This window comes from Mizuhopecten yessoensis, unplaced genomic scaffold (assembly GCF_002113885.1).
Source record: "Mizuhopecten yessoensis strain PY_sf001 unplaced genomic scaffold, ASM211388v2 scaffold2049, whole genome shotgun sequence".
In the NCBI taxonomy this organism is placed as follows: domain Eukaryota; kingdom Metazoa; phylum Mollusca; class Bivalvia; order Pectinida; family Pectinidae; genus Mizuhopecten; species Mizuhopecten yessoensis.
This window is the reverse complement of record NW_018404352.1, coordinates 691729-719112: the sequence shown is the minus strand read 5'-3', so window position 1 is coordinate 719112 and position 27384 is coordinate 691729. Positions and strand designations below refer to the sequence as shown.

Here is a 27384-nt window from a genome sequence, read left to right as displayed (position 1 = left end):
ACGTTAACTCAAGAAGAAACAATAAACCTCTGTTGCATAAATCATGCTTTCAACAATATTTTGTTATATATAAGCTTTAGTAACATATGGCATGCTAGTTATAGCTACTGTATTTGTTAAGAACTATTTTACCTCACTATTATTTTTCATTTATTCATCCGCCACAACTTCCGCTTTCATTCCAAGATGGCGATGTTGACACAGAACTGCATATCAACTTGAAATTCCAGAAATTGTAACTATTCTGACGGCACCTATCAGCCGAAAAGTTCACGAAAGTGATTTATTTTTAATACAACAATACGAACGGGGTGCTTGTCACCGTCAGACAAAACTGACTTGACACGATTTATCATTTGAAACATGATTATTCACTTGTCATTGACTTTGAAATGAAATGAGATGACATCATCATTTCGTTGACTATTTTCAGTATCACTGAGTATGACTGTTAGGAACACAGAAATGGAATGATGTAGCTCATTGTTCGGGATCGTGTTTTGGTATGTCTGGCATCACACCTGGTTGTAATTATGGACGAACAGTCGTTGAATGAATTGTTGGAATGTTCTGTCTGTCTGGAGAGACTTGATGGGACCAGCAAGGTGCTTCCTTGCCAACACACGTTCTGTAGGAGATGTTTGGACGAGATTTTCAGCACAAAACATGAACTACGGTGTCCAGAGTGTAGAACTCTTGTTGAAATACGCGTTGAAGAACTACCACTCAATATTCTTCTAGTAAGGTTACTTGAGGGAATCAAAACTAAACAGGTAACCGAGAGGACTTACTCTCCCGATTCAGGAAAACAAGAAATCCTTCAAAGCACAGCACATGGAAGTCGATCTTCAAGACAGGTGCATTGACAATGTGTATTTTTTAATGTATAGAGAGTAGTGATTTTTTTTAATCATGTTTGTTTCACTGTCCTATCTTTATTCATGTACACTGTTTGAATAAATATAATTGTTGAAAAAAATCTGACAGGAAATGAACTGGTAACATAATTTCTGTATTTTTAAGTATGTTGCTGTCTGAAATGTTGTCTTTAGTAAAATCTTGATGTAATACATGTTATCTTAATTGCCACCTTGTTGACAAAATGTTTCGTGCCCCCTTTTCCTTTTTTCACATACCTTTGAATGTAGATATGTATCTACCTCAAAATATTGCAAAACACCCTTAACAATTCCAAAATGTTTAAGGGTCACGTACACCCTAGTCTTTTCCATACCCTTTTGTCTGATCTGTACCTTATAAAATAAGTTACCTGTTTGTTTCTGTTCGTACCCCAAAATAGAATGTTTCAGTACTTTGTTGTAAAGACAAAAAATGCTTAAAGACGAAAGATCCTGCAGAAAAAATGTAAAAACAACAACACACATGATATAAAAAGTAAACAAAGGACAAGTCAAGTGCTGAAAATGGTTTTAAAAAAAGTGAAAAAACTTTTGGAATTGAAATGTTTTTAAAATTACCAAAACGAACGAGTGCTAAAACACTTGTATTAATTAAGTAACTATAATTTGGTTTTTTTTATGCCGTGGTCCGGCATCAATATTTTACTTTAAACAACTTCTCAATAACCAAAAGGCCCATGGTACTGTTATTGAGCCTGTAGCATGCTGGGAGGAAGGGCTACCGAGTATGTACAAATGAATGACCTTGACCCACTTTCAAGGTCACAGGGGTCAAATGTCTTAAAATATTCAAGCAACATCTTCTCAATAACCGAAAACCCCAGGGTACTGATATTTGGCCTTTAGCATGATGGGACGAAGGGCTACTAAATTTGTTCTTATTAATGACCTTGACCCACTTTCAATGTCACAGGGGTCAATTGTCTTAAAATCTTCAAACAACTTCTTATCAGTAAGCAAAAGGCCAAGAGTACTGATATTGGGCCTGTAGCATGCTGGGATGAAGTACTACCAAGTTTGTTTAAATGAATGACCTTGACCCACTTTCAACCTAATATCCTTGTTCAACATCTTGGTCACAGGCGTCATATGTTTAAATCTTTTTAATAGGTTCCAATGAATCAAACACTGATATTCTGCCTGTAGCTCTATTTTAGTCCACTTTTAAGATTACAAGTGTGAGATTAATACCAGGTGAGCGATGCAGGCCCATTGGGCCTCTTGTTGCAATGATCACTTTAAGCTTCTGTATTTGAGGCTGAGCAAAATTATATTAAAATACCCTTTGAGTTTTTAAAGACTTATATTTTCAATATCCGCTGATGCTTATGCATTACATTAACTTGAATTTATGTTTCAGTCACCAAGCAACAGCCATGCATGTGCCAAAGCTTTGTATAACTACGAAGGAAAGGACCAAGGGTAAGAATCAACTAGGTGAAAAATGGTCGGGATCAAAAGCTGAATAATGTATAATTACCATTACCAGACTATGCCTAAGTTAATCTTATAACTGGTACAGTTAATTACTATTAATTCCCGTATAATGCTAATCTGTTTTACTGTAAAGCAATTTAACACTAATTTTACTGGTTTATAAAACCAAAATAAGTATTGCTAGGAATTGTTGTCCATATGGCTATGTTCCATATCATTTGTAATACTGTCAAAAATGGCCTTGTGATTTTTCTGTAACTGCAAATATTAAGAATATCAGTGTTTGATTCATTGGAACCTATTAAAAAGATTTAAACATATGACGCCTGTGACCAAGATGTTGAACAAGGATATTAAGTGTATGTGTCATCAAAGGTTTGTTTGTTGTTTTGTAGAAATTCTATTTTAATCAGTTTATATGCAATTTATAAAATATGTAAATGTGTTTTAGATATGAAAGGAATGTCAATGATGCACAAATAATGCAAAATGCATATGTGCATGTATATATATATATGAGAAGTTTGTAAACGTGATTGAAATTGTGTAAATGCTTCATATTTTACAGAGATTTGTCCTTTCGGAAAGGTGACATGATTCTACTTCGGAAAAAGGTAGATGAAAACTGGTTTCATGGGGAACTTGGTAATCAGCATGGCTTCTTTCCAGCTAGCTATGTACAGGTATGTTTAATGTGTTATGTGTGACCCATGAAGTTTAAACTACACAAAGACCTTTTTGCTTCTTTTCAAGTATTTCAGTTGGCCATTCCCTATAAAAAAACCTTTAAATTTTGAATATTAAGCATATGGCATGGGCCATCGCTCCTGTTCATTCTAATGTTGCGGAACTGGACTGGTTCGATCGCTGTTGACCAGGTAGCTCAATTACTGAAGTGTCCGTCTAGAGTTTGGAGGGTCCCGGGTTCGAACCCCAGTCTGGCTGTTACATTTTCTCCCTCTTCTATTTCAAAATTGGTGAGCTGGCCAACCCTTGTTTCAAACATTGGGAGTATGCTTAATCAGCAAGGGGATACCCAAACTTTGGTTGTAAATAGTTGTGTCTTCAGGAGCGAAGACTTAGAAAAAGGAGGGAGGAATATAGCAGAACTGGACTGGGTCGATCAATGGTGACCAGGTAGCTCAATTGCTAGAGCGTCTGTCTTGAGTTCAGAGGGTCCAAGGTTTGAACCCGTCTGGCCGTTTCATTTTTTCTTTCCCCTGTTACACTAATCATTATGCTTATAAAGCAAGGTGTATTGAAAAGAATCTGTGAAATCAGTTGTGACAGTCAAAAGGTTCCTCAGATTATATAATCAAACCCCTGGTTGCATTTTCCATTTTCCCCACCTATATAATTAATTTGGGTCAGTAATCAGCGCCATTCCCAACATAGTTTACCTTGTGTTTTTGTAAGTCAAGTCTAAGAATCCCAAAATGTCCCTGATTTTATGAAACCTAAAAAAGGAAATCTGGAAAAGTATGTTTGTTTAGCTTTTTATCATCTCGGCCGTAGTGCGGGGTCACTATTGCCCTTGAAAAACACATGATTACTGTCAGTATGTGAAGCATCTGTTACATGCTGTGTTAACCAGAGAGTATGACCACTGCAATGTCTATCCAATCCATCTGTGTGCCAGTCGGAAATATTACGCAAAAATGAAAAGGAAAAAGCACAATTTTTCTAGTCTTTTCTAGACACTCTGAACAGAATTTGAATTAATGACTTTTCAATGCTTCTAAATGCAATTACGTTGTATGCACTACTGTAGCTGTAAGTAGATTGTGTTTTTAAGACTACCATATATTTAATTATTTTTATCAAGGTTGTCATCCCGTTACCTGTCACTACGCCCCAGTGTAAGGCCTTGTTTGACTTTGAGGTGAATGATTCAGAAAAAGACTGCTTAGCATTTAAAAAGGTAAGCAAATATCTTCAATAAAAATCACTACATGTGCTTTAGAACTTAGTGTGGTTTTCAGAAAATTGGATTTTATGCAACCTATTTAATAGTACAAAACTTGCAAAATTGTATTATCTTATCTGTATAGGTATACATTGTATTTAGAATTGTATATGCTCTGTCTAAAGTGAAATTACAATTAAGTATGATTTGAATGAATTTTCCTTTGTTTTAACAGGAAGAATACTTGACTGTGATAAAAAGAGTGGATGATAACTGGGTGGAAGGGAAGAAAGGGGAGAAAATTGGCATCTTCCCCATCTCCTTTGTGGAGGTAAGTGTCTGAACAAGAGTTATCTTCCTTTGATTGTTTTAAAATAAAGTCAGGCAACAAGTAGCCAATTTTGTCCTATGGGACTTGCTATTTCAACTATTAATTCTAAGTCATTCTCCTATTCCTATCTTATCAGTAAGAATGTACAAACTGGAATGTGTGTTTTTTTGAAATAATAATCATCCATGTCATGTTATTTCAGATAGGAAAATCCTTTAATAAATATGATGTAAAGTATTTCTGTGATTAGCACCAAGATCACTTTGTTACAGAAAAGCATACCTGTAATTGGTATTATATAAATGTTCTTTCATTTTCCTTCAGATGAATGATGCTGCCAAATCATTAATCAACTATAAAGCAAAGTAAGAACAGTTTTATCTGCATTGTAAATCGGCTGCATATGTTGTGTTATACGTGTTTTGCATGAGCTCTATGTTGTTGTTTTGTAAAAAAAAAAAAGTAACTTTTAGAAGTTGTTTACAAATAACTAATTTTAATGAAGGAACAATTTTTGGCACATTTATAATGTACTTTAATCTGGGTCATGATAATGGTTTAAGTTAATTGGTTCATCAACTTTAAATCTCTCATTGTTTTATTGAAAATTGCCTTGAGAAAAAAAAGCCACTGACAAAAGTGTGGTTTTTTTTTTGCAGTTATGCTTAGATAATTGCATAACTCATAATAACTTCTTCTATTTCTTTTAAATTTGATTCTCAATATTGCAGTTTAGATTATATTTATCTTATATATTGATATCATTATTTATACAACTTTAATTTAAATTTTTGTACTTAATATTCCAATTTGTGTCTGTTTAATGTTTCCCTTTATAGATGTGTTATATAGATGTATGAACATTTTGTAGTTTGAAGTTACTTTTAATTTCTGCAACGAAAAACCTGTTTTTTTGTTGTTGTTTTTTTGTTTTTATATATTTCTCTTTTCCAAATTTGGTGTTTATTTTTTAAAATCAAAACAACAAAAAGAAAGTTCCCAATATATACAATAAAGGAGTTTATCAGTGCATGCAAGCTAAAAATAAAAATAAACATTCATCAAAGGATTTATTAGAAATGAAAATTATAGTTTATATCTTTTGTATCATTTCTGTGGAATAAACACCAAAGTAGTCAATGGTATGACCTACCCTGTGTATGATTTGTGTATGTCACTGTTGTGTGTGCCTACTTTTCAGAGTACCTATGCATGCATCAAGAACTCCAACCAATGGGGACAGGTCAAATGGGGAGCGAGTCCCTGCGGCCCCTCCCCCTGGTTTCAATAAAAACACTTCACAAAGGGTAGCTCCCATTCCAAAACAAAAACGACACTCGTTCCATGCTTCATCCCGCCATCGGTCACATTCTAGTCACGAACAGCGTCATAGAAGGTAAAAATGGCTGCACCCTTATAAATGTGTACACTACTAATATACATAAGTTTAACCAACATTGAATTCTACAGACAGCTGGCACAGAGACATACATGTTATGCACATAAAATTAGGAGATTAAACTATTGATTTGTTATAAGACTTGACATTATGAAATTTAATAAAACCAACATCAAGTTAAATAACAATCAATACATGTAATATATAAAATTGATGTTGCATAGATAACAATTTTTTGACCTGATGAGGATAAAGAAGACTTGATCAGCCATGTCAAAAAATTCAGTTGGCATCTGTAATGTATTTTAGAAATTTTAGAACCAACTAATTAAAACCTGGCTTAATTACCCTACTGCTCATAATTTTTCATAATAAATTACCTGACAGTCCTTAACACTTTAGATTAGTAACAGTGCATGTTTCTTTCTCATCGATAATTGTGATAATAATTAATCAGTTAGATTTTTCAATAAGATGATCAATTATAGATTGTCATAATTTATGGTAAAAACTGAAATCTCTGTCATTTGAGTTTCATTTTGTATTGAAGATAAAAACAAAAATTGGAGTACTATGGAGCAGAAAAAAAGATCACTAGTAACAAAAACCATGTTAAACAACTACGTATATATATATACTACTATTATAAATTTAACTTTAAAGAGCAATAATTACATAAACAATGTTAAACAACTATATATATACTACTATTATAAATTTAACTTTAAAGAGCAATAATTACATAAACAATGGTAAACAAGTACAAGTATATTACTGATTTAGTGCTTAAACTGTTTATAATAGCTATTTAATTAACTGATGAGGATTTCATTGTAAATGCCATAAATCAGTTTTTTGAGTGTCATATTTAAAATTAAAAACTTCCTGTTGAGCTACTAAGTGATGATTTGTACTCATATTTCTGATTCTGTGGTTTTGAACCTGCATGATTGTGTGCCTGCATTTGGCAGTGCTATTCTGTCTTCTAATAAACCCCAAACTGTGTAAAGTTCTGCGGGAGCTTCATATCTGTAACCATTTCTTGATTTAAGTTATGAAATTACTTCAATTTTGTCCATGAAAATTATGAATATGTTATGCATCTACATAAAAATTTCTATTACATACTATTGATACATATATGTGTGATATTCAGTTTAAACACATTTTGAAATTTATTTTGATATTGTAACATGAATTGATGAAGTGGATTTTAGGGGTACATGTATTTGAATATCATTTTCTGTGTTCATGTACACCTGAATATAAAGTAAACAATGGTCCAAACGAGCAAAAAGTACAACTTTGTTTAGCTGTGTTGAGTGATACTGAACAAAATGTTGGTAAAATGTGATTTTCAGCTTCAGATTATCTACTACTCGAAAAATGCAGAGGTAAAATTTTCTAAACAAACGTTATATATTGTTTTGCAGATCTTTAGATATCAGCAGTAACATTGCTGGAAATCTGATTATACCTGGCTCTACTCCTCGCTCCATGTCACCCCCGCCCCTCCCCATCTATAACCAGGAGTCTCACGAGGGAGCTGCTGCTGGCAAAAGTTCCTCATCCAACAGTTCAACACAGGTAATCAAAACAAAACAGTCATCTGATGAAATAGGTTGTTCCCTATTTCGTTTTCAAAATTTGGTGAATTTATATTGCTTTGACCTTAATTAGGTTTAGTAATTTATATAAAAGCATTGCCAGTAACACATAGTTAGTAGTTGTGAAACATTTTAATGGTTGTACATTTGTTTAAATGATTGGACTAAGGGAATATGATTTTGAACAAACTTTGAACCAATTATGAAAAATACTCGGAAAGCAAATTACACAGTCTGTAAATTAAGATGCAAAATTTAATATTATGTGATATTATATATCTTGATATTATATTTTGATAATATTTTTGACTCGTTAAATTGCTTCAGGATGTTAAAGTTGCTGGTGCTGATGGCACATCATCAAATACTCAGAAAGGGTCACCACATGATGGGCTTAAGGCACCACCAGGCATTAATTCAGCCATGTAAGTATTACAAATGAACTTGAATTATTTATGAACGTATAAATGAGTACGGTAGCTATTATTTTTAATTGTCATACAAAATATAATATGATGTACATGCCATATTCACGTACATGTCAATGTATTTTCAAGATTGCAAGGTCTTGCATTGGTTAGAGTAAAGTGGGAATCATCAGAGAAAAAAAGTATACAATGAACTTAAATTTTAATTGATAAAATTATACCTAGCAAATCAATGTACTGGTTTATGTTTTGTATATGATTTCCAATCCTTCCCTTCGTGCAGACATGTGGCGTTGTACAACTACAAGCCTACCAAGGAAGATGAAGTGGAGCTGAAGAAAGGAGATTACTACACAGTGTCGGACAAGTGTCAGGATGGCTGGTTCAGGGGCCAGTGTCTAAAGTCTGGTCGTACGGGGGTATTCCCCGGTAACTACGTCCAGACCGTCAGGTATGTGGCAGACATTGTCAGCCAGACTAATTATGAGGAAGGAACATTAAAGTGTCAAATGTCTAGGTTTTCTATTTGGTAACATCAAGACAGTTAAAAATGTATCAGAAAAGTTTCATGGCATTACTGCATATCTAGTTCATCTTTCTTTAGTGATTTGTTCAGATTGGAGTGTAACCTTTGAATTGTTGATATGATATTGTGATATATAAAAGAGGAGAGTGTTTCGATGTTAGAAATGAGGGAAATAAAGATTTATTTATTTTTTTAACAAAATCTTTGGGATGCAATGCATTCTTTTATTCTTTGTAAAATAAAAGTGATAAAGTGGGTTTATGATTTAACATTCCCCTGGTACTTATGTACTGTTGTATCAATATTTCAAAAGTAAATCAAGAACTGTAAATATTTTTACTGATGTTGCAGACACCAGAGTGCTTTTCGTGCTGTTGGAAATTCCAATGTGTTGAATATACGAGCGAAGCCACAAGTTATATCAGCCCCATCAACAACCACAGCTGCTGCCCCAACTTCATCTGTCCCACCGTGCGCCTCCACAGCCTCAGCAGCTGGGGTCACACCTGTGTCTGGGTCACCACAACTCGACGCAAGGCGCAGTCGATCACCCACGCGTAATTCTGTGACTCCCCCTAGAGCCACGTCGTCGCCCCAGCCAACCAGCAGTCGTGCCAAATTACCATCTCCACCATCATCTGTCATAGTTTCCACTTCCTCCTCCTCATCACCGTCCTCTGTGTCAGTTTTGTCCAGCTCCAAATCCAGCCAGACGACAACGTCATCCTCATCTGTGTCGTCGCGGTCTGTTACTCACTCATCTGACAGTCGTACAGTACCCACTGGTGCTAATGCTCAGGTATTCCACTCATCGCACAAATCCTCAAGTCACTCATCACACAGGTTAGATCGTTCCAGCTCTGCCCACAAATCATCGTCGTCTAGCACTGCTGCCAGTCACCAACATGTACCCAAGCCTGGCTCTGTCGGCATGACAAATTACCATTCTCAGCGGTCTGGCACCTCCACTAATCACCAAGGACCAGCATTCCTGTCACCCGAGTTATTAGCCATGCAGAAATCAATGGCTACCAGTGCTAACATCACACCACCCAATGTTGTCATAGGGCCATCTGGGGACGGACCCATTGCAGCTCTTCAACCTTCCAAAGACAAAGTAAGTTGTATGATCAAGTGGATTTCAAACTATTTTCTGGAAAAAAAATGTCAAGCATTTGATATTTTTTATATAGTTGCAAATAAGAATGACAAAATTCCAAGACTTTGAAGCCATGTTATGAACCAACTTAAACATTTTGATGCACAGGAAACATTTAACTAGGTTTGTAATCAATATTCATATGAAATGTTTGATTATTTGGTGAACGATTTTTTCCCTCTATTAGTGATTTAACCATTTTAGTTGTTTTATTGATTAAATAATCATAAATTATAATCATATTTCTATTTGAACAGAAATGTCAGAAACACTTTTGTTTTAATATTGATATGCTGAGCAAATACATTTTCAGACCTAATGATGAATATGTCATTTGACAGTATGTTGGCATGAAATTCAGTGTTTTGCCTAGGATTAAAGCACTTCAAGTTTGACTGAACCAAGCTTGTACAAGACACTGTCCTGTTATAGCTTCTATACAGGAGGCACGGAAGTCCAGTGGTAGGACGCCAAGCTCGTGACTGAAGCGTTACGGGTTCGAGTCACGCCAAGACACTGTGTTGTATCTTTGAACAAGATACTTCAATTTACTCCACTTGTTCCAGTTAACTACTCAGCTGAAAATGAGTACGAGGATATAAAATGTGAATGATTCATAAAAAAGACTCCAGTGAGCGAAAACCCCATATCACTACTCTGTAAATTAAAGTTGCAGGAAAATATAGTTCCAAGCTTGAAAATGATGAAAATTTTCACAAGTTTTGAATATCAGAATTATCACCAGTAAAATATGTACATTCACTTGATTTCTTTTTTAAGGTTCCTAATGTTGTAAAGATGAGTTTTGAAACACACAATTTTACTAAGTGTTATGGCCATCCTTCATTCATAAACTAAAGCTTTATAGCTGGCTCTCAACCTCTTTGTAAGCCCAACTCTGATTGGAAGGCACATGTTTACAATTGTTTTGATTTTAATACTTAAAAAAAACCATATCAATTTTACACAGTCAGAAGATTACCTTTTCTTAAAAACCGTGACAGTACCATTAAGAAACTTTAAGACAGCTGTGATATCAGAAGACAGCATTTGATTTTGTAAATAGATTTTAACCTATTGTACAGATGAACAAGTACAATTGTATTTACAAATCACGTGGCATGGGTTGGTTTTCAAAAAACTGTGAACGATAGATCTAGACATTCTGACATGTTCAACAGACATTTTCATCCATAGGAACTGGTCACGTTTTGGTGTTTGAAACACATTTATTTTACAGATTAATCATTCAGGGAATCTAAGGTACTTCAAACCTTCACGTCGAAGCCTGTTATTTCTCAACCTGCATATCTCTCAACCTGCATATCCTTCAATCATCCCACAACATTCTCAGCACTTTGGCGTCCAATCAAACATTTTACAGTAGCATCATTTATTTTCGTGGGGTTAAAATTTCGTGGTTTTCATATACTAGCCTGTTTCAAGGACATTGTATTTTGTGGATTTTTGGTATTACACGAAATAAACGGAAATTTATGATTTAACAGTACTCATTGTTTTACCGAGTAATTAATCCTTGTCGATATGAGTTGTGTATTCTGAGACACTGCTAGAGATTCAATATTTTTACCTTTCATTTAAATCCAGAAGGAGAAGCGAGACAAGGAGAAAATCAGTCTTGTGAAACGTTTGACCTCTGGGAAGAGTAGAAAATCCAAGTCAACAGCAGTAGAGGATGCGGGATCAGCGGCCGCTGCAGCCTCCGGAGCAGCAAGCTCCCTTGTGTTGGAAAACAATAACACTATTTCCCATGTACGGTCAGGCTCGTGTCCCTCGGACACCTCCAGTCTGTTGTCAGTTGAGACCCCTTTACATGTAAAGACTGGCTCGTTTGACTCATCTGTCGCCCCTCCACAGCCATCCAAACCAAAGAGACCAAACCCTCCCCTCAGGGAAAAGTGAGTATTGTTATAAAGCAAACTTTAAGATGGTCATCCCTGTCTTATGTCCTAATTTCACTGTACTTAACTGAAGAGTGTTCTTAACCTGAATACCATTAAAATTAGACAGTTTTCTAATAAATGCTTCTTATAATTAGATATATACTTATTGTTAATGGTTGTTTAAAAAAGTGTAGAATGGGAATTTTTTTTCTGCAAGTTGAAATTTTGTGATACTTGTGCCTGCTCATTACTGTGTAAGGAGAAATGTTTGGCCTTGTCAAACTTTCGCGGTTTGCCAGTAAAATCCATATTCGTCTTGTGTTAATTTCGCCTTCACATTTAATCACTATGCAAATTATGTTGTTACTTATAAATTTGCTCTCATTACGGAAGGGGAAAAAAGGTGAAAAGATAAACTGCAGCAAAAATGTCCTGGCATACAGTTTATAATATGATTTATAATTGAACTTTCATAACAATGATTATACATACTTGTTTATAGCTTTCATATGTTGTGGTTGTTATTTTTCTTTTCTTTTTTTTCTCCATTCTAATGTATATGTATATATATATATATATAAATAATTGAATTATGCGATATCAAGAATTACTGTATCTCAAGTTCATTAAATAGTTTTTTTCTCTTGGTTAAATTTGGCATTGAATAGCTATGTCACCAGAGGTTATATTTCATATTAATAAGTTGTTTTATGTAAAACTAGTCTTAGATGATGTATGAGATTGTGTTAATGTTTGTAAATTTTGTGAGGGTTTTTACTCTACAGGTGTAGATGTGTTGTACCATACCCTCCTCAAAGTGACATTGAACTAGAGCTTAAGATCGGAGACATTGTTAACGTCCACAAGAAACGTGATGATGGATGGTACAAAGGTACTCAGCAGAGGACAGGGAAGACCGGATTGTTCCCAGGAAATTTTGTTGAGAAGTGCGTCTAAATTATTCTTCACCAAAGAAATGATACTCGAACAAAGCCAGACAACCCATCTCAATTTAGTGCTAAGATTTCAAGGTAAAACCTTAATGTCTGTTATAATGAATTTAAATGAGAATGATATTCTAGTAAATCTTGTGTGAAACTTCATATGATGAATTTACACTATTTAGACAAAGTTCTATGCAATACTTAGCTCAAGCAAAGCCAAAATAACGTCTGAAACCATTGAGTTAAAGAATGCTGTATGTCCTAACAAGAGCATATACACCTTAACCCTATCACCCCTAAGTAACTTGAGTCGACTCTATCATACATTCATATGGATGAGTCCATTATGGTCTACAGTGGTGAAAGGGCTAGTGAGGATGCTCCCCGTACAAGTCTGTCTAGTGATTTTAATATTTACCAAAAGGCGTTCAAAAATGTTTATCTTGTCTTTGAATTAGAAATTATCAACAAATTAACAAAAAATAATTTTGTTAATGTCAAAAATAAATTTGTTTTGGACAAACTTTTACTCTGTAGAGTGGTTTGACTGCAGTCAGTGGAATCAAGTTCTTTCATGATCTTTTCCATAGTTGTAGAGAGAGATACAGATGACAGTGAAACAAGGAAATACCGTACAATTTCACAAGAAAAGACATATCGATTAATACTTTGAATCACAAATGGATGGAAATACATCTTAGGCTATTCCATAATTTATTGTTATAAGGCGGATGTGGGAGGCACTTGTATTCATATATTATGGTTGGTGGGGTTAAATCCAGGGCCTAGCTGTATTCATGAAACCCTTCTCATGCTTAAACTGAGATTCTGTGCTCAAGCCCATTATCTTGTTCTGGTGATAAATTTAGGAACACAACATTTTGTTAAGAATTTAGAAAAAATCTTGAAGTGACTTCAAACAGAATATTGTTTAAAATGACTTATTGACCTTATCACATGATTTATGTTCGTTTAAAGAAAGTTGCCTTGAGGACAGAATCCATGCTTGGGCACGAGAACGCTTTCATGAAAACCGGCCCAGATGAGCCTTATGTTCCTAATATCACTTTTAAGATTTTATGGGTTATGGTAGCTGGAATAGTGCCTAGCTAAAAAAAAAAATCTTTAATATTGTAACGCCATTTGTCAACTATTCAGTCCATGCCTGAAGCTCTTGTTAGGACATATAGTACTGTTTATTAACAATATATGCCAGAACTTAATTAACAGGACTCAAATTTCAACTAGTCCTTGAGCATAATTTTTGAATAAATTATTATAATGATGTTTATTGAATTGAGAGGAAGAGGTCACTATAGAATCTTGAAATGTTTTTGCAGAAGAAAGCACAAAATTGATTTCGGCCAGTGTATATTGTCATTTTGTTCAGGAGAAACCACTGAAAATATTTCATTAGTTCTTGATACAAAGGAAGGAAAGTTCTTGTTTATATATATTTGAAGTAAAAAATTGGCTAAATGAAAATTAATAGTGAATGTTTAGCATGACTAGTTGTATAACTGGCACTAGCAAGTGAATGAAACGAAGAAATGAAAGTCCACCAGTCTATTTGAAAACAATTTTGAAGAAAGCTTTTATGATTGCAAAAAAAAAAAACACTGTAAAACTGCCATTTAGAAGTTGACAGCTCCGAACAATAAACCCACCATACTCAAAACTGCAAGATATATATCATTGTAAGTAATTTTTTGAAATTTTATTCTTTTCCAAGCTTGTGTTGTGTACTGGTTTAAATATAATCTCATAATGTTAAAGAATCACAGATATTTCACAGATTATTCCTGTGACAGTGAAATGGTGCATATGTTGACATTGATTAATGAATTGGCTGATAGTTTGAATAAATGTTGTTTGTAAGAAGATGAACAGGGCTTTCATGTGTAATACAAGTATGGAGAAGTGTAACTTATCAGTTGAATGTACAAGATTTACTCTCTCTTTTTTGCAACACAAATATTTTATTTTATTAAAGTTCAGAAGTACAAAATAATGGTACATCAGAAATATTAAGTTTGGTAGTCTTACATTTGATATAACATACATTGTATATCTGTTTCTAAAAAGTAATTGGAATGGCTCAAAGAAATATTGAATAAATCAAAAAGATATATATTCTGAATTATAAGGACTTGGCAAAGACATATTGAAAATTATAATCTTTTAAGGGTCTGAAACATAAAAAATGTGTAATATATTTACAGTTCTCGTCGATAAAGATAAAAACAACTTAATTTTAAGATACCTGTAATTCTGAAAATCATTATGGCCATCAGGTATTGTTCACATGGCTTTATGGTCAACATTATTAATTAATCAGTTCCAATCAAAAACATACCTCTTGCATAATCATATAATATACCCATGTTATATGTACACACATCCAATCAACGTCTCAGATTCTACTTGGCAGCAAGCACTCTGTTTAAGACGCTATTTAACTAACAGTAATACCTCAACATTCGTTTTCATCTTTCCAGCGGCTCCTTTTTTATATTTAATTATATTTAGGGATTGAAAGATAACACTTCATGCCAGCAGCTTTGAAGATGTCGTGTTTACTTCGAAATCATACGTACTCATGATATACGCCGACAAGTATTACACGTCCATGTAACGAGGATCCCGAGTGGACCTAAGTAGTACATGTATCTGTGTAATACGTGGATGTTATCAACACAAGTCCACTGATTCCTAAAACAAACATGGAAACTCTATTAACAATCATAAACAATCACTATGCAATTTTATTTAGGGAAAAAAAGTAAACATTGATCATGTACACGATATTTATTTAAGTACTCGGTGATGGATCCAAAGACTGATCTGACAGGTGGGGTTTCTATTTATGGGTGGTGAGATTATAAATTAGAAAATGTATATAAATCAAACTGATCTACCGCTGGTATCAATAAATGACAATACTAGTTTACTGAATTAAACATTGCCACAAAGATTCAAGTTTCTAGTATACATTGTAATGAGTGCATATTGAACGTGACAGTGTTAAAATAACGCTTCAATTTATAGATGGTATTAAGACAACATGTTCAATCAGTAAATTCAAGATATATTTGTCTTGTGGTATTGTGGTTAGACATATGTGTATCTCCAGCAGATCTTGACAGCTCTGATCTTGATACAGTCTATGACCTGCTTCAATAACTTAATTACATATTTATTATACTAAGTCAAATGTTTTTTATTTATTTTTTCAAATACACCTGGTTTAAAAATTAAGGTTAGGTGTATCATGGTTTCTCTTGAGAGTCTTATTGAACGGCAGAATGTTCATGTTTAAAGTTCAATAATTAGGAAAATATCATTGATTTAGTTTCTGTTCATCCATTATTAAGACTCTAAAGCTTGTTATATCGAAGTCCATATTTACACGTTCCCCAAGTAATGTCAGTAGAAATCAGTTAGGTGTTCTATATTTCTGTTGCCATGCATATTTCAAAACTTAATCACTACTATCTCTATGTCAGGAGATATCATGTGTGGCTACATGTATTTGTCTCAACGTTCACTGCCTCTCCCAATGTTTTGTTTTAGAAATCCAATATATGATTTTCAAAATGCTAACTTATAATTACCATATATTTTTTGTTTTGTCTTTTTTCCCCCCTTTTTTAATGTCAAATTTAAAATGTTACTGAGATGTTGTGTTTAAAAAGATCATTTATTTTTATTTTTTGAACATGATGAAACATTAAAAAAAACACATTAAAAAGTGTATTATATATACATGAGTATTTGATCAATTAAACAGATATAAAGCAGATAGGATTGTAAGCTGAGATACCATGTACAGTATTTAACAGTTATCTTTGTTAATTCAGACTCCTGTCAGTCTAATCATCTTGTTTTTGGACACCTGGACATGTACTTTAATTTATATTTTCAAGATTGTATTCCCTGTTTAAGAGTGTAATGATTAATCTAAATAAATTACGTACTTAAAGCTTGGAAACTGGGAAAAAAGTTACTGTGAAATCATTAATTTTTGTGTATTTTTTTCAATATTGTTGATTTCTTAGGTAATCTTCTTCAACGAATTCATAGTGCCACAAAGTAATTACAAGTTTGATATAAAGCCATTCCCCATTTGAGAGGGTACTAGTAATCCACAAATTCATGTACCCATGAAATGATGTTTTGTTGGGAAACCACTGAGTTTGAGCCCCACGAAAATATCTGATTTTTCAGTAGTTCAGTATTTTTGGATTAAAAATAAAACTTTGTGTAGAAAGAAGATTAAATTAAAATTTCTATTGACTACTCTTAGGATTTAATACGGGAAAACAACTCTCCTAGATATGTGTTTGCCATTTTGCCGGCTAAGTGATATGTTCTGTTAAAGGAAGTATTTTGTTACTGCAGCTGTACTACATCATTATACACCTACGAGATTGCTTGCAAGCATAATCTGGTGGAATTCACTTCAAATGCATGCCCGTGCAGCATGTGTATTTGTTGATATTGAGAGATATACTATACCCAAGTATGACTGACAGAATATTGTGATAGACATATGTACAGTACATCACACTTTATTTTTTAATGAAAAATAAAAAAAAAACGTCTACCATTTTTGGATTTGTGCATGATTACGTTTGCTTAGAGATTGACAGTTGTTGGTACTGATATTTGGTGTGAAGAAGGAATTAGGACTTCTTTATATAAAAAAAAAAAGAGTTAATTGTTTCAATACTGTTACGTGGATTATTTATCTATAAAAACGATGTATTTTTGCATACCCTTCACCGTTACCGACCCAAACAATGCAGGTTTTAGTTGTGTTTCATTTGATACTTTTTGTATCTTATTTCTTAATAAATCTTTCTTCGAATCAAATTGTTATATAATTTAAAGACTGTTTATGCTATTCTACTTAAAATATTAGCTCACAGTTATTGAATAGAAAAACAAGCTCTCCCGAAATTGATGTTATATGTTATTGCTTTGTATTCATGTCAATGTAAGAAAATGTGCAGGTAATCAATCATGCAATTTACACCAAGACAAAGAATCACAACATTGTATAATATATTTAAGGAGTACTGGGGAGTGTTCAGTATTTGCAGTAATGTGAATTAATTCATCATCATTATAAATTGAAATTTATTTTGATGAATGTGTTCTCATCATCAATTCTAAAAGTTTGAAGCAAATGCCAGAATTGTAATTAATGTATACCACCGGCACCTAGCTAGCGGCCTCAGTTACTTTATGTCTAAAAGATTCTGTCCTTATAAACAATACTGAATGATACAAGTCTTTGCTTCATAATGAGGTTAATGCACTTTATGTCTTACACCAAAATCTTATCACTAATAGCAAAACGTAAATGATTTAATTACTTTTTAATGAATAAGACAACACTCTATGTGCCATCTACACCTATTTGTTTTACAGCTCATGGAGAAATTAGTATAGTACACACAAAGAGCTGAGATTAATTATATTGTAAGCTGTACACTCCGAATTCATTTTGTGAGATTTTCGATGGGTGTTTGTGAAGTTGGGTGCAGTACTTTAAGGTGATGGATGCTGTAGTGCTTTAGATTAGTTCATTAAAGGAACAGCTGCCTACTGCAGAACGGATATTGAAAGAAAGGTGTGTATATATATATTGATGCACGTTTATGATTTAAAAGTGCAAATGTTGAACATGTTACCCTTTTATTAAGGTACACATATTTCAAATGGTAATTTTCTTCAGCATACTGATATATTTATATGAAAAAAATATTAAGAAATATTAAGAAAATGACAATCAAAAATCCATAAATTACCAAAAAAACACAATTAATCGTGATGTCAAAGCTACTTTCAAAACACTTTTTTGGTAAAGTTACTGGTAGAATATAGGAAGCATATATATCCATTAATTACATTCTTCAGGTGTTGATATTAATCTTCATCAGAAATATGAGCAAATGTTCTTTTTGATTATGTTCTTTTGGTCAGTTTGTCAGTGATAATTTATTAAAGCAGTTGGTAGACTCTGAAGTGTTGTGATGAATGAAGCACTTGCAAGATTACCTGTTTAATAGTTAATGACTTTACACCATTATTTTGACAGAGGATAGTTGATAAAAACAGCTTTTATTTTTCTATGATCTCGACCTTAAGTTCACCATTAAGTACTTTCTAATTTGTTGCATCGAACTTACATCGAAACAAATAGAAAATTTGGAAAAGGGGAACAACGAATATAAAAAAAATGCCCTTACATCACACAGTTATGTAAAAAAAAAAAAGGGCACCTGTTCACCACACGTTACGGTCACAAGTACTTTCGAAATAAATTGCTTTTGTATCTTCATTATTTTTAAACACTTCTTGAAAAGCTAAACACATTTTTCAGTTAGTTCTATTGGTACGTCGTTGTAATGGAAGGCCTGCAGAAAAGGGCAACATATTACGTGCGCGTCAACTCATGCAGGGCTGTTCACACCAAATATCAGCAGCCACGGAAGTGAGAGGGGGTTTATAGCGAAGCTGTGTGAGGTAGACAAGAGACCCAGGGATGCAGGTTTTATAGAGTGAGAGGCAGTATGAGGCGAGTGAGAAACCCAGCACCTGTTGATTATATCACTGTACGGTGCGCTGTAGAGTGATTGACATCTAACGTATCTTGATGGCATGCAGCATATTCATTATCTTAAATCACTTGTTTTTGTTATTTTTTTTGCTACATTTACTGTGTTTATAAACCTGACTATCTGATTTAAATGTTTTCACATTCCATCTTATAGGAATCTAAGAGAATGCAGTGTATTGTTATACGAAGTATCATTAAGTGTACGATACTGCAGTGTCAAGAAAAAGAATTCAGTACATTTCAGAATTTAGTACATTTCCTAAGATAATTGACAAACGATGTCCCCAGGAAGACTTATGATATTACAGTAATATTGAAAAAAGCCAGTTGGATTGATTTTATTAAATTTTAGAATATGACCCTTTTTCTTGTTCAGTTCAGTAAACTAATTCGGTTTTAAAACATAATGGCATTTATGATTGATACATGCATAACAGATATTCAATACCTTACGTTAAAGTTGTATTGATAACAAAAGATGTGAAGATTAGAATGTCAGGGCTTTTTAACAAAATCTATATATTACTTGTTAACATGATATTCGTTTGCGTTGTTGGCTTGTTGTCCTTTTAATTTAACACATATATGAAGCGAGAGTGATACTAATAGGTTACGAAAGAGAAACGAATTGTTTGGTTAACTTTTTGTGTTTTCTATATTTTGTATGGAGGGGCTCGTAGCCTGCGTTTGCATTATATATATGTCTTTTGAGTAGAAGACCTAATGTACTAGCCAAATCAACATGTGTCGTGTAAGATTCCTTTTTTTTACTCTGAAGCAATAGTTTATGTTATTTTGCTGTACATAAATGATAAATAAATCTACATCTCGTTTTATACTATGACAGTGTTTGTGTGATTTCTATACGGTCCTTCATTAAAAGTAGGAGGCACGGTAGTCTCCGATGATGTAGGTCAAAGATTCGTATTTTTCCAATCTTCATATTAATATTCATGACATAACTAAGACAGTTCATGACCATCTGCTGTTCGAGTCACGGCACGACACTATGTTGTATCTTTGAGCAAGATACTTTACTCCGCGTGTTCCAGTCTACTCGGCTGTAAATGAGTACGTGGTTGGGCAGTGCTAGAATTGTTGAATGTGCTCCCCAAGGAGTTTAGAAAGGTATTGGCCCTATAATCACGGATAATAATTTTTGAACCGCTTTGAGACGACCTACGAACTAGGTTGTGATAAAGCGGTATATAAGAACCTCGAATTATTATTATTATTAAAAGTCACAAAACAAGAAATATAAACATACTATGTTTACGGCCAAGGTTGATTAATGCTATTACATCAACAAAGACAACGACTTGGGACGTAAAACAACAGAAATACAAAGTAAGGAGCACCTATTTAAAAAGGAATAGTTTGATACTACATGTAATTCAAATTCATTTCGCAACTAATTAGTCTAGTTGTATTTGAACACAAAAATCCTATATTCGAAAACGTAGCATAATTTGGTCAACTGCTGTACGTGATAAACGGCTAACAGCATATCGACCAATGACCAGGTCAGAAGCTGCACTGACTTTAGATCAAACAAAAAATACCTTGTTCGAGATCATTTATGAGATTGTTCGGCACACTAATGGCTAGGCTTTTACCTCTGATTTACAGAAGTGACATGAAATTATTTGTACCAATGGCTGTTGTTTAGTCATATTTCCCTTTGTGCAAGAAGGATATGAAGATCTCGGGTAAATTTTGGTGTAGTGTTGGATCACCAGATTTGTAAACGCCAGTTATAAAATCATTGAATTTAGAAGTTGTACCACACAAATAATTTGCTGGCTTTGTGAATCTCTGTGATGCTATGGGGACACTCTTCCTCAGTATTTGTCGCCACGCGAGTTGTTTATTGCAGCTTCGTTGAAACATAAGGGCGGTTAAGAGCAGTACAAAGTGCACGGCCCACCTCTCAGGGTTTTGCTAATAGGAAAGGTGCGTCTAAGGATAGAAGTATTTGCCATGATTAAAACCTGTTCCCCTTGTCATAAAATGATTTGTAACTGACAGTAATATTCGTCCTGAATTCGCCACGATATACATGTCAAATATGACACAGGAAATGTTTTCTTCCCGGTCACTTTGTTTCAGCATTTTTCTGTAAGGGTTAATGCTGAATTTTTGCTTACCTTGCATTGGTACCCAGTTTGTTTCTGTTCTTTACTATCCGTTTCATGAGTTTATGGAAATGAGTCTTGTCGTTATCATTCGAAATGTGCACGTAGGCTAAAGAAAGTACATGGTATACGCGACCCAGTCGGTGCCTTCTTTAGGATAATGTTTGGTGTGATTTTGATCAATATTGTGTCTTCAATGATTCTATCTACCGTTTTTATTAGTTTAGTGAACATAATTACTATCAAATGTTTGGTGTTGCCATTGTGAGTCTAGTCTCGCTAGTTGTTGCCAATGTTTTCTTAAGAAACCTCTAGTGGCTTTGCAGAAAATGTACATTGACCGTAGTACAAATTATGTAGGAAGAATGTTAATAGTAACGAATTAAACAAACGATGGGTTGTAGACAAGATGAAAGTTCACTCCAACCAAGTGGACGCCCCAAGTTTGTCAAGATACATTCGAAGAACGAAGACCCCTGGAATTCTCGTAGTAAGAAAAGTTGACCGTATCAAACTTGCTTTAAAAACAAAACATCATCAGAAAGGGAGAGTACACGTACTGGTCCATCAACAATGGCCGCGTGTCCAAATAAGAAACAACATGAACGGAAATATAAATAGATCACAATCAGCAAATATTAAGTAAAGTCGAAAGGCACTATAACATACGTTATTACGTTAATATTGTTGTTTACGAAGACACCATATCAGAACGTCGGTCAGATCGTTGATCACTTATAAAAGCAGATGTCGATGCAAACAAAAGACGACAATAAGAAATCATGTCGATACGAATATGCACTGAAATCACGGAAACATCAAAGGAAAATGACAGACATCATGAACCCGAATAAAACTGGAGGCAACACCGCATGGGTATGTCGATCCTGTTTCACGTGGTGATCCCGTCATGTATAATGGACATCGCTAAATCCCGAAAAAGGATGTAGATCAAAAATGAACAGTGAGCATGTCTTTAATCATGGTAGGCATTATAATTTTATAATTGGAAACGCGTAAAACTGTTGAAACTTGTTCGTTATAGGAACAATGACTGGGTGAATTAGTGAGAGGACGAACACAACGATTGTTAAATTCAAGACACTTTGTTCTTACCATAGGTAGAATATTTATGTTGATGAGTTATTTATCCGTGAGTAGAAGTAACGCACTATTAGCACAGGCTATGATTTATCACCTGGTGTTGTGTTTGTCCTTAACATCATTGCTTCTTTCCAATGATGGTTTTATGATTAGTAAACCAATGTGTTTCTGCTAAGTTAATGTTTGTCGAGCATTTATAATGAAGAAGTGGTAACTTTATGCAAGTGTATACATTTACCAGTACTTACAATTTGAATAATATATTCTCATCCTGTTAATACTTCTGACTTTCTTAAGTTAAAATAAAATTAATTTTTTTTTTAAAAAGTTCAAGTAAGATTAAAGTTCTGTAAGGACAATAGGATACAAGATGTTCTGAAAAATCTTTTGAATGTTAAATAAAAAGAGGTCATATCATGTATCTATCCTTCATTATTGCAAAATTGTGAGCAGCCCGTGGTTATTCCCATTACAATTCCGATAGTTTGTGGAAATTTTCCCTTTTTTCCAAATTTCAGCAAAATACTGATGAAAGGCAATACATGCTTTAAAAAGCATAGCATGCATAAGAAACGAAACCATAGGCTATTAGATCATCTAATCAGTAGTGCTGTAACAGAACATGCTGACGCCACCATATTTATTGGACAAAAACGCCACAATCATAAACAGAATGAAAGATAACAAGATTAATCGTCGTAAACAATCTGGTTTTATTTATAAATAAAGATAAATAAATCACCGACCAGGGTTGCGGCATCTGTGTTTCCTGTGCAACAATTCTGCAGAAACACTTCCAAAGTCAATCACCATAAACAGCAACACGATTTTGATTCAATATGAAAATGTATATGATCATCAAAATCCTCAAACCGGAGGAAAATCAAAGTGATATCAATCACCTGATAAGTTTTGTTTTTTATCTAATTAAATACATCGATAGTTGGGCAAGAAATGTAGTTATAAATATTAAATTCAACGTTACGGAAACGTTACGTTATGTGGTCAACTGGTCGAAGCCACATTCTACTTGTAATTGCCATTTCCCAGACATTGCCATGGGGTGATTAATGTACGGAGGCAGTTAAGGAATATGTACCAGTTAAGTAATGGTTGAACTGTACGTAAAGATTCTAATACATTTTATTTGACCCCAGTTTTAGAAACCTTACTGATTTCCAGAAGTTTTTGAACTGAGAGGAGGATTTTTAGCTTAATGTGCCTCCCATCAGTCAACTAACTAAAGCGCACTGTGAAACCCATGAAAGCCTTTCTTAGACAAATGGGCATGGCATGTTGATTAATTGCGACAAATGCCAGTATCAAAATTAAGTATCGTTAGGGTTAAATGGAATTTTACTGTGAAGGATCCTCAGATATTTTTACACACCCATCCCTCTCCGAAGTAACGAATAACATCGGAAAAGCAAAAACCAGTTGATTTTTTTTTTATATTTAGATATACGTTGACATCTTTAGTGTCTGCATCATGTCGCATGTATTGCAACAGCACTGTTCCCGATAGTCATGATTTGTTTCCCTAGTGTAAGTGGTTTAGCATACCCGTCATGTTTCTATAGGGATAGATTTGCTGGTCGAGTCATCTGCAACCTCACCTAGGACACATATTACGCTACCATCAAGTCTAATTTGGTTATGTGTCACAAGACCGTTGAGGTTGTTTTTTTTTCAAATTCCCAGAGCTGTGTGCTATTCTGATTATGGTTTATTGTTTTATACATGTTCATTGCGATCCCAGTGGAAGGTACAAGTTTAAGCACACTTTTTTTTATCACGAAATGTTAAAATGTCTCCATAAAACGTTTATTTTTCTAAACGGTCTTTGGTTCCGCAACAAAACGAAAAACATCCATGTTGCTTTGGCTTTTTATTTCGCTTTGTCACGTTGACAAAGCGCCGTTCTGTAAAATAAAAAGGCCCTATTTCATCTTTCCACGAAACGCAAAAACCAACAAACTGCAGGTTAAAAAATAAAACGGTTATTTTTTCCGCTTTTTCGTTGCGACAAATGCCATTTTAAGAAAAAAAAAACTTGCGTCTTTTTGCTCCGACGCAGCGAGAAAGCAAAAAGGTCAAAAACGCAAATATCGCTTAAATCAGTCACCATATCTGTGTTAGGTCCAGGAACTTTGTTTCATGGTGTTTTGGACATACACACTACTCGCTTGTTAATCAGTCCCTTTTCGGTTCAAGCTAACGTGACTGGACTGTGAAGCGATGGAAAACCAGGATAATACTGATATAGTATATTGTATATTATGTCAACCAGTAAAGTTATTTTTGGATAAGTAAGACCTGACTGTAAACGTGCTGCGATACCCGAGGTGTGAATGGAAATCTACAGGAGTACACTGTTACCAAACAATGCAAGAGCTGATATCCTAAAACAAACTATTTGTACAACGATATTTAATTTTCAGATGCATTTGTGCTTGGATATATGATCTCCATTGTAATTACACGTAGGAGTAATCGATATCATTCGAAATGAAATTGGGACATTTTATGTGTTTTTTGTCAACTATATAAAATCACGTATTTAACGAGGAAACACCAGGAATAATAGACATCATGACCTGAAAAATAGAGGAATAACAACGAAAAAGGATGGTAGTCATTATCTGAATCAGACAAATGGCGTCCGCCATGATATATGTGTTCATGCAGAATATACCTAATGATGACGATACAAAACGCGACGAAAGTTTTTCTTTATCATGATAGACCACGAACCTCGATCTAACCTTATAACGGTTGTGTCTTGAATGTTTCGTGATCAGGAATTAGGGATATTTTTTTGGATGCAAAGACCGTAAGTGATCGTATCCCCTGGAGTATTGAGGATAAAAATATATGGATAACAGTTTATGTAAATGCCATACCCATACATGCATATAATATGGCTGCGACATTATGAAAAAACGCTGTTTTTATTCCTAAATGGCGCTTTGTTGTCGGGAAAACCCACGGTTCTCTTGTTTTTTTAGTTAAAAGTGCCTCAAAGCATTCATCGCAGTCATTATGAAATGGTAGATACGAAATATTGTTGCTTTGCCGCGTTAAAAAATGTAGTTAACAACATTGTCGCTTTTCGTTGACAAAATGGTTATAATGACTTGTAAAATGACGACTTGTTTCTTCCAAATGTACATGCGAATCGAGCAAGAAGAATTGCTTTCGTTATTTGTCTTATTTGCCTAAAAATCTGTTCGAAAAATGAAAGTAAAAATGGACAAGAGAAATTTGGTTTGGTTTGTTGTATTTCACATCATATTAACAGCTGTGGTCATTTAAGGACGTGCCAGGTTTTAGTAGTGGAGGAAAGCCGGAGTTCCATGAGTAAAATACCGACCTACGGCCAGTACCTGTCGACTGCCCCACGTAGGTATCGAACCCGCGACCCAGTGGTGGAGGGCTACATGTAGTGGTAGCAGAATGTCAGACGCCTTAACCGCTCGGCCACTGCGGCCGCTGGATATTGAAATAATCAAGTATATATAACAATATACCATATGACCTGTCCTCCTCCATGTCTTTCCAATTTCTATACTCTTGTAAATTTTTAATATATTTGTATACGTTTGTTAGTTTTGGTGCATGTACATACGATTGTTGTGTGTCTGCATGTTGTTCGTCTGTGGTATAGTTGTTGTGTATATGTCTCTCTATACTTTGTATGCCTGTCCGTTTCCGTTGATGCATTTCTCTCTTCATCTCTGTGAGCCTGTAACTACAATTATTTGGTTTAGTTTGGTTTGGTATTGTTTAACGTCCTATCAACAGCTATGGTCATTTAACGACGGCCTCCCCTGTGTGCAAGATGCATGCGTTCAGTGTATGCGTGTGTGTTTTGGGAGGCTGCGATGTGTTCGTGTTTGTCTCCTTGTGATAGCGCGGAACTGATGCCGACTTTATAGTGTTACCTCACTGAAACATACTGCCAAAGACACCCAGCAGGACACCCCACCCGTCCACATTATACTAACAACGGGCGAACCAGTCATCCCACTCCTAAATTGCTGAGCGATAAGCATGAATAGCAACTAACTTGTATTTCATGTCTATCTCTCTATTTTTTATTTTCACGTGAACGCAACTTAATGCTAGGTAGCACTTGGTCATTTAGTTATTGTAAACATTCAGGTTGTGCAAATATTTCATCTAGGAAAACGGCGTCGGTATTATTATTGAAACTTACACATACAGTAATCATTTTGCTTTTTATACTGACGGCAACACTTTGAACTTCAAAGAGTTACGAAACCATGTACATGGTTTATAGAACACAAAAAGCGAAATGAAACACTTAAAAAGAAAAGAAATGAGAATATAATTATTTGTCTTTTAAACAATGGGTCTTTCACGGCAATAAAGCGCTGCGCGGCTTAAAAATGGATAAAACGCCACGTTTTTTTTTGAAGCTACAAAACACCACATAAGAGATTAAAACTGCAAACCGCTTTCTTTTGTAGTGATAAAGTGCCGTTCAAGAATATTTAAGGCGTTTTTGTCCTCACTGTCTCGTCGAAATACCGAAAAAACAAACGTGACCCGAATATGCCACCATAGAATAACAATAACAATATCATTTGTAATCCGCCTAAATTTGCGGAAAGTATTATGAATCAGGAGTAAGAGGAAATAGCTTAGCGGGTCAACTAGACGATCGTTCACTAAAGTGTTTTTTTTGTGAAAACACTAATAATTCCAGTGCAGGGAAGATAAATATGTATCAGTGTCACTATTTGATACATCAAAGGATTTGAGTAGAGCTAAGATAAATCAATACTTAAGCACAGGGAAATGTCGATCAGATAGCCACTTTAAGTATAGGACCAACAAATTGATTTCTTAGCATTGGAAGTTTAAAGCGATACGTGTATTGGGAGCTTTTTTCAGCGTGTATGACTAAAATTTGTCATGGACCAATGACGC

At 34.4% G+C, this 27384-nt stretch overlaps 1 protein-coding gene across 2 annotated transcripts; it reads left to right on the top strand.

The window, feature by feature from the left end:
• The first annotated feature begins 184 nt into the window (after window positions 1-184).
• On the top strand, window positions 185-16196 carry LOC110444693 (SH3 domain-containing RING finger protein 3-like). 2 transcript variants are annotated; one of them, XM_021489060.1, is made up of 13 exons: window positions 185-857; window positions 2281-2342; window positions 2926-3040; window positions 4183-4278; window positions 4499-4594; window positions 4919-4959; window positions 5796-5990; window positions 7427-7580; window positions 7928-8025; window positions 8312-8479; window positions 8906-9671; window positions 11322-11632; window positions 12403-16196. In XM_021489060.1, the coding sequence occupies exons 1-13, from the start codon at window positions 534-536 to the stop codon at window positions 12572-12574; spliced, it is 2598 nt and encodes an 865-aa protein (XP_021344735.1). In that variant the 5' UTR covers window positions 185-533; the 3' UTR covers window positions 12575-16196. The 2 variants fall into 2 exon arrangements, with proteins under 2 accessions (XP_021344735.1, XP_021344742.1); XM_021489067.1 differs by lacking the exon at window positions 5796-5990.
• Window positions 16197-27384: the final 11188 nt, after the last annotated feature.